The sequence below is a fragment of the Saccostrea cucullata genome, unplaced genomic scaffold (genome assembly GCF_032062105.1).
Source record: "Saccostrea cucullata isolate Sc308-1 unplaced genomic scaffold, CSIRO_AGI_Scuc_v1 ctg108, whole genome shotgun sequence".
NCBI lineage: Eukaryota > Metazoa > Mollusca > Bivalvia > Ostreida > Ostreidae > Saccostrea > Saccostrea cuccullata.
Window position 1 is genome coordinate 503900 of NW_026935861.1, and position 10708 is coordinate 514607.

Below are 10708 nucleotides of genomic sequence, written 5' to 3' on the forward strand. Positions count from 1 at the left end.
ATATGACAGTATGTCATACGACATAAATTATTTATTATTATCATACGAATAATTGCCTGATATTATCATTACAATAAACATTGAAGTATACAATAAAAATTTAATAATATCATGATCTTTGTACGTTTGTTTTTAGACTTGATTCTAGTTACGCTGTTTTCTTCCTTTCTTTCTCTTTGGTTTTAGTTTCGAGTTGAGTAATTCCTTCCCCAGTCTTTTGATATCTTCCCTTGACAACAGACCCTCATTATCCTGGTCATGATCAAACCGGAACTCATCATCGTCACTTCCGTCATCCGTTTCTATTCGGATCCGGATATTCTCCGGAGAAAGTTGACTTTCCAAATATGCATGAAGCTATGGAAAGAAAAAAAAGAAATAAGATCTGTTTTCAAAAGAGTTGTAAATCAGCTTTTACCTTGATACTTTTTTTTTCCTGGAGGAATTTCATATAAAATAAATATTCTTAGAGGGGTGAACGAAATGAAAAGCTGCTTGTAGTATCAGAAGAATTCCCTGACCTTGAACTGGTCCGAGGCTTTTGATAATTTGGGCACCTCTTCCTTTATGGCCTGTTCCTGGGCCAGCAGTTCTAACTTCCTGGAACAGTTAGCCAGATCATCCACCGGGTCACCTTTACTGAAGTTATGGTACGGCTAATAAGAGGAAAACAAAAGATTGATATTTGAAAAGTATATATCTTCGTTTAGATGGTTACCTTCGATTTCTGCAAGCAAGTATGCCAATTTTTAGATTTTATCAAGTATCTTTTGAAACTGAGGCTGTAGAGTTCCAATGAGGAATGGTAGATTGTAGTCTTACCGGCTTGAGTTTGACTTCTTTGAGTTTGTCGTACAGGGTTGCTATTCCAAACTGGAGGTCTATCAGTAGCTTCTCGTTCGCTTCCATCCCCTGTACCGCCTCTGCACAATTCTTCTCTTCCTTGGCAACAAATTCCTGCATTTCATCCACCATTTTCCGTCCTCTGAACAAAAAAATTGTATCAAAGCATATGTATCATACATGAAATTCTTAATTTGAAAGTATGTAAAGCAAGTTTTTGGCAAAACATACAATGAAGGTAGTCTTCCTTACTTAGCGAGTTGCCTTTGGCTAGTGAATTTCATCTCCTCAAAAACTCTGGTGAGTTTGTCTCGTTCTTCCAGGAGCTTGACCTTGGCCTGTTTCTTCTCTTTCTCCTGTTTAACAAGTCTCTCATGCGTGGATTCCTGGTTTGTGACTCGGAATACTATGTCCTTAAAATAGTAAAAAAATCACAGTGGTGTTTATATTTTATATATTTATATATGTGGCCTAATGCATAGTCCTAAATGATTTTAAGCTCAGGATAAAATGAATACCTCGATATCAGACACGTTAATGGCGCTCTTGATCTTTTCAAACCCTTCACTGAGTGTCAGGAGATGCTCTTGTCTCTCAAATTTCTCCATCTGAAGCTTGGCAGCCTTGGAGTCTGAAACAAATGAAGCATGATTTTCAGTCTTTTATAACTTGTCACTTTAACTTGATAAGTGCTTTAATTATGAAGATGGAATTCATAATATTCTGAACTACTCACCAGTATTGTCCATAATTATGTTCACCTTGGCCTGAAAAAGTAAAATGGAATCGTATGAATTTAACCCATTCAAGAAGGTGTAACAGAATGTGACATCCGTAACAGTCTGGAGTGATTACTGACCCTCTTTTCTGCACGTTCTACCACCGGTTCTCGGCGCCTCTCCACCTCCTTCTTGGTTTCGTTCAGCTGAGCGTCTCTCGCCCGTTTAGCCTGGTACATGTCTCTCTCCATAGAATGCAATTCGGTCTTTAAATAAAGAATCGTACATTATGTAAACCTTTAAAAATCTGCTTTGGTTTCAGCATTTCTGTAGTAACCAGCAGAATAGATGTACCCATTCATGGTTATTATTATAAATTGATGTAAAACTATGTGCTATTTCTATCATCTGTAGATGGTTACTATACAAAGCAATCTTGCAGATACAGAAAACTCAGAAGATACTCACTCTTGCTTCTTCTTTACTATTTACGGCCTTTTCATTCATTTGACGTAAAACTGTTAGTTCCTGTCTGGACTGAACCACGGAGGTTTCCAAGTTATCAAGGCGAGCCGGGTACAAACGACATTCCTACAACAGGTGGATAAAACTCAGACAAACCCGTAAAATAAGTTGGTAAAATGTAGAACTCAAAGAGATAAATAAACTTCAAACCAGTAGACAAAACTTAAACAGTAGGAAAAAAAGCCACAACAAAAGTTAAGACTCAAAAAGATGAGCGACATTTGAACAGTCAAGCTAAACCCAAACAGAAGAAATTCAAACTGGTAGGTAAAACTCAATGGAAAAGTAAAATTCAAACAGTAAAATAAAACTCGACCAGTAAAGTAAAATAAGTCTCTTGATACGGCCTTCAATTTAAAATTTAGGTAGAATGAAGACGTTTTATCTATAAATAATTTTTATTTATTTTTCATTCCTACGTTCATTCGAGATATCCCTCTAAATTTCAGACAATAGTATACCACAGAATCTAAAATGTGTGTTTCATATTAAGATATTTTACTAGAAAAGGTATTAATGGTAACAAAAATTTATGGAAAACATGATGGCTTCAACTTTTCCACCGTCAACTTCCTTTATTTGTGTAGCAAATATATCAGTATCACCTGCATATGGAACTAATTGTCTCCTAATCGAAATGCATGTTCTAAGTTCAAACAATTTCTAAAAAAATGACAAGCTTCGGACAGATAAGTTGATGAACTAGGTTATCAGCAGTCAACTTTTCGCAAATGTTATGGTCGATATAATGACCTTATCAGTAAGTACAATCTATCATCTATCTTCAATAATCCAGAAGTGAAAAAAGAATTAGATAGGTTAAATGGTCATACGTACTGGTCCCTGCTGACAAAGCAGGTAACAACATTGTCTTCGTTTGTAAGGTTCATTATATAAATTGTATTTTAGAAGAACTTGGATTTAATTCTACAAGTGGTAATCCAACGTATATTCATAGTTCCCTTTCTACGGGAGAAATTCTTCAAAATCATGTCAGTTTTTAATATTTTTGATACTGTGAAATCACTAATTTTCGGTAAGAGTTAATTTCGTTGTTTTCGAGACATAGAGAGACCCACGAATTTATGTCCACCAAGAAATGTAAAATTTCATATGCATTACTCCTTATCACTCTCCAGCCACGAAATCAAATCCCCAAAATCATTTTCCTTTTAACATCGAAAATTTGACCCAGCGAAAATATATGATTTTACAGTGTTCCAAAGAACTAAAATGAATTTGAACTACCATTTATATTTTGGATTCCTTACAAACAAAGATACAAAGCGGGTTCCAGTAAATATTCAACCAAGCCTCTTTCTTTACTGTCAAGAAGACATTAACAGTTGTGATTTACCAAAATCAACAGCTTGAAAACTTACGACTTTTCAATTTTATACACAACCATTCCCTCCCAAAAATTAAAGTCCAGGCTTTTTGATATCATTGACAGTTGTCTGTTCAATTAAAATAGAACTCGTTAATTTACTTACCTTGTCATTGGTCATTTGCAAATTTTTGTTAAAAAGACATTCTGATTGTACACACAAGTACTCTGATGTTGACATCAAAAAGATGCCTGAGTTTCTGATTGACAATATCTATGAGGTTTTTTGGAGACCAGGTCTTGCAACAATCTTTTGGAATTCCTATTGGTACCGATTGCGCCCCGTTATTAACAGGCCTATTTTTCTAGTCATGTGAAGCATATCAAGCTCTATGATAAATTTTATGACTTTAATTATTCAATGAACTTCCCTTACTTATGCAGCAATATACCTTTGTCACCTAGCTGCATACATAGTTTATATCTCTCTGTTAATTCGATACGCAAGAGCATGCTCTACGAATAAAATATTTCTAAAACGAGGTAAATTATTGACAAACAAGCAAGTTGATTAAACAAGAATATCAGCAGTCTCGTTTAAAGTATTCATTTCGTAAGTTCTGTGGTCGATACAATGACATTGTCAGAAAATACAATTTATCTGGAGAAATGCTGACTGACGTTTTTCATACTAATTGATAGTCCATTGTTTATACACTGAACTGACGACGGATTTTATAGGTCTGTGTTTGCTTATCATCTCAAGACACGGTACGGAGTCCGCATATATAGCTCTCTCCTCCAGAATGAGAGAAGATGGTACATTTTGGCCTTGGTTTGTGGTTAGTGTTTGCACTGTTTCTGATTTGTATAGCTTCATTAGACTTTTGAGCTTTATTACTGCATGTTTGTTATCTCTATGTTTCATGTGAACATGGTGAAGATTACGAACAATAAACCTGCTCAAATTAGATATAAGTAAATTGTAGGCAGAGGCACCATTAACCCTTGGAAACATCAGGTATGTGATCAGGAGCTGTAAAGGAGTAAGCATCTTGACGTTGAATGTTTACCGCGCTGTGTATTTTTGTCATGGAAATGGAAAAGTCTGAAGATTCAGTGTATAAAATAATGGAGAATCAAATAAAAGAAGATGTTAAAATATCGAATAAACAATAGATTTTGTTTGCAAACAAACCCATTGTAATGAATATATTATTGCTCATTTTTCATTTTGAACGAGATTGTAAATAGTATCAATTTATAATTAATTTATTTCTCAATACCCTGCTTTTATAAATTCTTTTCTACAATAACCCTAGTAATAATACTCTTGCTTTTCGACGTAGACATCAAAATTCATGTGATAATAGTATATTATTACATATTTAAGTAAAGCTGGCGATATGAAAATTGAAGTCAACACGATAATAATAAAGCTGAGTGATATGTTTGCAATCAATTTTCCTTTACTAAAATATCCAGATACGAAGCAATGTGATGATCTTTATTTCCCGTCCAGCTGGACACATGGAGTCAATATGGGAATGAAATGAACAGTGTTCACTGATCAAACATTACCGATATACCAGTAAAGTCTATTCAGCAAAAAATCTCGTCTTTTCATGTAAACGTTGAAATAAGTTTTCCTGTATAAGAATGCAAAAAGGGTCTGCTAATGGCGGGGTACACTTACTAGTAGTACCCATAGAAAATCAAATTGATTTTTAATAAAACTGATCTAAAACTATAACTAGTATTGTCAAAGAGAAACATTTCTTTCATATTCAACATTTTTACTTATGCAGCAGATGTTGTCTATGGTGTCAAAAGTAGTCTTTAATTCACATGAAACTAAAATAGCTATGAAACACTCAAATTACGGAGTGAAATATTGCCAGTACCAGAATCATGGATGTCTGGTGTGGAATTCTAATTTTACCTCTTCCATGTAACGCATGATCTCTTGGTATCGCCTGGTGATATTCCTAGCAGCTTCCAATTTGATTCTGGCCTTATCCATCTCATTTTGTAACCGTCGAATTTCCTGGAAATCAAAGACATTTTAGACATGATACAGATTCTACTAGAGTAATTTCATATTACTAAATGTAAGGTCATTAAACAAAAGGTCGAAGAATTCAAAGTTTTGTCATAATGGACTGCGTACCCGCTTTCTTTCAAAATCATAGTCTTGTGCATCAGTGCGTTTCATTCTTTTGAGCCTGGCCTCCATTTCCTGGACCCGTTCCTCGCGGTCGGTTCTCTGGTATCGTAAATTGTTCAACCGTTTATTGGCTTCACAGACCTTCTGATCCATGGTCTTAATTGCTTCCTAGAAAGACGTACCATATACCAGTAAGAAAAAATGTCACCTTAAATACTAAAAACCTGAGCTAAATCCATTATAGGCATTTAATTTAACTCACGTCGACTGTGCATCTCTGCATGGATAATAGCTCCTCTCTTCTGTTGTTAAAAACAGCTCGTATCACCTCTTCATCTCCCTTAAAAGCAAAGAAAAAAAGAAAGCTAAGTATCATGAAGATATAAGCCTTAAATCCTCGTTCTATCGTGTCATCCCGAAAAAGAGCTTTTTCACATAATAATGAGGACCTTAGATAACTCATTTTAAAAGGTCCTTATATAGGGAACTCTGATCCTTCAACTGGCGTCACAATTTCATAAATATTATGGGTTCTGTAGATTACGCCAGGCAATGGGCTGAAATGAAAATGAAGACCTTAACACTTTGTCAGAATGGATTGCTAGTAAATGTATCAGATGTATGTTAAAACCCTGTATTCAATAATCCAGAAGTGAAAAAAGAATTAGATAGATTACATGATCAGTACGTACTGGTCCCTGCCGACAAAGCAGGTAACAACATTGTCTTCGTTTGTAAAGCTCATTGTATAAAATGTATTTTAGAAGAACTTGGATTTAATTCTACAAGTGGTAATCCAACGTATACTAATAGTTCCCTTTCAAAGGAGGAAATTCTTTAAAATAGTATGTCAGTTTTTAATGTTTTTAATATTCCTAACGACCAAATTGAATTTGAACAAACATATCTATATTGGATTCCGGAACTTCATAAGAATCCTTACAAAAAAAAATTCATAGCGGGTTCCAGTTAATGTTCAAACAAGTCTATTTCTTTACTCATCACTAAGATATTAACAGTTGTGAAGGAGAAACTTCAAGAGTACTGTGCAACAATATATTCAAGAAGTAGTGTAAATCAGATGTGGATACTTAAGAATTCCAAAGAACTTTTTGAACAATTGAAAACAAAATATTTTACCAATATCAACAGCATAAAAATTAACCACTTTTCAACTTTATATACAACTGTTCCCCACGATAAATCGAAGTCCAGGCTTTTTGATATCATTGAAGCTGCTTTTTTCAATAAAATGGAACTCGTTAATTTACTTACTTTGTCACTGGTCATTTGCAAAATCATTTTGTTAAAAAAAATTCGGATTGTACACACGCACTGAAAAAAATAACCAGTGAAAGTCACTGGGAAGACTAGTATATTAATTTACTGTCCATACAATCACTACCTCACAAAAAGTTGTTACGGGTAATATGGATTGTCATTTCACAAATTCATACCAAAGCTTTTTTGAGTTTCACGGGATGGGGGGATATGTTTTTAGACAAAAAACGACAAAAATGCTTAATTTTCAGCATTTTCCAAGTGCTTTACAACTGAAACATTGTATTTTACTTATATTTTAAAGGCTTAATTTTGTATGAACAAAACATATGAAAAGATTTCAGAAACATTTATTCATATCCAAGACTATTTCAGATTATGATCAACACCTTGAAATTGAAAAAGCCCGATATGTGTAGAAAATGCAGTTTTACCCTTATCTTTTTCTTCCTTATTTTCACACTGGAATACCAACAAGATAATTAAACCATGAAGCACCTGGTTTTAAAGAATTGATTGATTATAAAGGATATGCATCTTTGTATTAGCCAAAGTCTTTTTCAATTTCAAGGTGTTGATCATATATTAAATAAATGGTTTTAAAATGTAGGCGGGAATCAAGAGTTAGCGTGCGTAGTTCTTTCACCAATATCAACAGCATATAAATTAACCACTTTTCAACTTTTCCCCCACGATAAATCAAAGTCCAGGCTTTTTGATATCATTGACAGCTGCTTGTTCAATAAAATGGAACTCGTAAATTTACTTATACCTTGTCACTGGTCATTTGCAAAATGATTTTGTTAAAAAACTAGTTAAATCAAATATGTAATTCTCTCAGTGCGAGTACTCTGAAGTTGATAATAAAAAGTTGCTAAAGAGTTTCTTATTGGCAATATCTATGCGGTTTTTGAAGACCAGGTCTGGGGGGCATAAAACTTAGACGAGCTCATTTGTGATCTCAGTCTCACCTTTCCACTATTCATTCCTTTGGTAAAAGTGAGACTGGGATCTAACATGAGCTCGTTTGAGTTTTATGGCCTCCAGGCCAGTTCTTACAACAATCTACCTTATTGGAATTGCTTTCTTCATCAGCACACATATTTTTGTAACCATATGAAGCAGAATTTGTTCAGAATCTTTCATGTGAAAAGAAGAAAACACTTGCTGTGACCTTCAAGTCGACATTTAGTTCTATCGACGACTTATTGTCAATTAATTTAACAATAGTTATTTCCATTCCTATGAGCTTGAAATAAAAGATACAACAGAGTCTAACATATCTGTTTCTTATTTGGATCTTTTACTAGAAAAAGACGTTAATGGTAATCTAACAACAAGGCTTTATGATAAATGTGATAACTTTAACTTTTCAATCGTCAAGCATGCATCGATACACCTTTGTCACATGCATGCATAGTTTATATCTCTCTGTTGATTTGATACGTAAAAAAGCAGGAACATGATCCCACCTATGATGTTTTGGAGGTCCGTGTTTGCTCCGCTCCTATTTTGTAATGTTTAATGGACTTTTGAGCTCGAATACTGTTCGTTATGTCTACATGATTTGCATGGAATAGAACACCCTTTTCTTCTTCGGTACAAGAATGAGACCTTTATTTCAATGTTTGTATAAAATAAATGCTTAGATATGCTAAAGAATCAAACATTTGCATCTTAATTAGATTTCTTGTCTATGTAGTTTTTATTTGATTCCAATATGTGATTTTAACATGTACGCATGTTTAAGTTTCTCTTTCTTTAAGTGTATTTCGTTTATATATTGTTTCTCAGATTTCTTCCTCATCTTAGAGTATATTATTTTTCGTTCGTTTATAAAATATGGGGGAAAATGTATATTGTTTGGAAATATTTGCATACTGAAAGATGTATATGTATTTACAATTTTAAATATAAGGTATATAATGTTAAATGTAACAAATAACGGTCAGTGATCAATATCGTAAATTCAGTAAACAAAACAAATTGTGAACAGGGCAAAATCACCAGGAAATATCCCAGGAAACATTAAGGTTGGATCAGGTGCCTCCGATTAGGAAGCATTCCTTTGTCGACCAGTCACACCCGCCGTAAGCCCGGAGAATTCATCGGGCAGGCGGGGTAATCCGTAGTCAAATTTAGTATAAAAAGGCCTAAAATCGCATGAAAGACGTTCGTCAAAAACACGACTCAACGATTGGTTACAGTATGTTTGCTCACATGGTCACTATAAGGACAGTAGAGTTTAGAATTCTGACTGTAAATCCCTGTGACTTCAACAAGAAGTAAATGTAAAGAACCCGAATGTCGATTTCGAAAAAACTACAAACAGTGAATATCTGAACAGGGCATAAAAACACGGAACTTTGGGAAATTCCTATAAGATGGGACCCTATCAATGACCTTTACAAATGGTTTTCCTTTTAATTCACATTTTCATCACTACTTCTTATTTTTTTTATTTTCCACAGAGTGTGGCACTTCTGTTTCATATGAAGATGTATTATTGACTATTGAAAATGGGGGGGGGGGGGGGTTGACACACATTTATGACAAACGAGATAACTTCAACTGTTCCATCATTAACTTTCATTATTTATTAGTACATGTATGTAGTAATATTCCGCTATCATCTGCATCTGGTTTCTATGTCGTTCAACTCATTTGATACATGTACTCAAGAACAACCATTATAAAAAAACCAATGCAGACTACACACAATGAGTTGATGTTACAGGGATTTCAATGACCAATAGTGACTTGTTAGCAAAAGCAACTCGTTATAAAGTGACTTGTTAGCAAATACAACCAACTTCGGGTCGTACTTTGACCATTGTCTTTATTCCTAATTGTTAGGCTTACTTTATACGCCATTTGACTACGAATTACACCATCTACCATCCATGCCTCATCAATACTTACAGCGGGTTTGACAGGCCCGGATCCAGAATTTTTTCCTGAATAATAAGGTAAAACAAAACCAATTTTTAAAAAGAGTCTACACTACTATGAAAACTTACATTGATACTTTTAGCAAGTTGTACTCTTTTGTTTTTATTTTCATCCCTCAGCTTCGCAATCAGTTTTTCATATTGTATTTTCCTTGTTTCGGAACTCTCGTAGCATGCTTTGGCATCTCGCTCTGGAAAAAGAAAAATCAATAAAAATCATTGGCGTCGGAAGCTAATTGAAAGGACGGCTAACAGAAAGAGAAAAAAAAATTCAAAATTACAAAAAGAATTCACAAACAAACAAACAAACAAAAAAAAGAAGTAAGAAAAGTGCCCATTGTCCAAACACAAAAAATCCTTATTTCGGGGGGGGGGGGGGGGGGGGTGGGGGGGGGGGGGTTAGGATCGAACTTCTTTGAGTACAATTTTTTTTTTCAAACGCTACCACTTACGCTTTTCTGACAAACATTGCAACGTGCCTCTTGAAAGTAGAGTAAGGATGGGCTAAACCTACGCCCCAATGTTCAATGCCTATATTTAATATGTTTATCTTGGCAAAAAAGTGGAGAGCTAATCCCCCCCTTTTCCACCCCCCCCCCTCTCCAACCCGGTTCTGACGGCTATGAAAATTATGGCTTGTTCTATTCTTGTTATTTTACAAAAACACAATAATTTTAAATAGAAACTTCAAAATATTACCTTTTAAGTGAATTTTCCCACGAAGTTCCTCGATTTGATCTAGTGCAGTTTGCGTGGTATCCACGGTTTTTTGTGAATCTTGTTGCATAATTAGTCGTTAAAATAAATGAAAAATAAAATAAAAAAAATCTCCTGAAAAAACCCTGCTGTTGTTTATGGGTATCCACGAAACTGGTGTTAAAATGTAACGTCATAA

General features: G+C 34.5%; 1 protein-coding gene across 1 annotated transcript; it reads right to left on the reverse strand.

Annotated features, from left to right (window-relative positions):
- Nucleotides 1-16: 16 nt before the first annotated feature.
- LOC134244052 (outer dynein arm-docking complex subunit 3-like) lies at nucleotides 17-10649 on the reverse strand. Its single transcript, XM_062726318.1, has 13 exons — nucleotides 10513-10649; nucleotides 9883-10004; nucleotides 5844-5921; nucleotides 5585-5749; nucleotides 5357-5461; nucleotides 2031-2153; nucleotides 1703-1828; nucleotides 1580-1610; nucleotides 1362-1474; nucleotides 1096-1256; nucleotides 823-985; nucleotides 522-656; nucleotides 17-357 (listed from the first exon to the last, which is right to left on the reverse strand). The coding sequence occupies exons 1-13, from the start codon at nucleotides 10598-10600 to the stop codon at nucleotides 145-147; spliced, it is 1623 nt and encodes a 540-aa protein (XP_062582302.1). The 5' UTR covers nucleotides 10601-10649; the 3' UTR covers nucleotides 17-144.
- Nucleotides 10650-10708: the final 59 nt, after the last annotated feature.

What these genes read in the sequence shown, in the direction of transcription:
- LOC134244052 (XM_062726318.1), bottom strand. Translation starts at nt 10,600, where the DNA reads ATGCAACAAGATTCACAAAAAACCGTGGATACCACGCAAACTGCACTA. An exon ending in ATGATTTTGAAAGAAAGCGG is followed by an intron (nt 5,462 to 5,584) that starts GTACGCAGTCCA and finishes TTTGATTTCCAG; the next exon opens with GAAATTCGACGGTTACAAAA. An exon ending in AAGAAGTCAAACTCAAGCCG is followed by an intron (nt 657 to 822) that starts GTAAGACTACAA and finishes TCCTCTTATTAG; the next exon opens with CCGTACCATAACTTCAGTAA.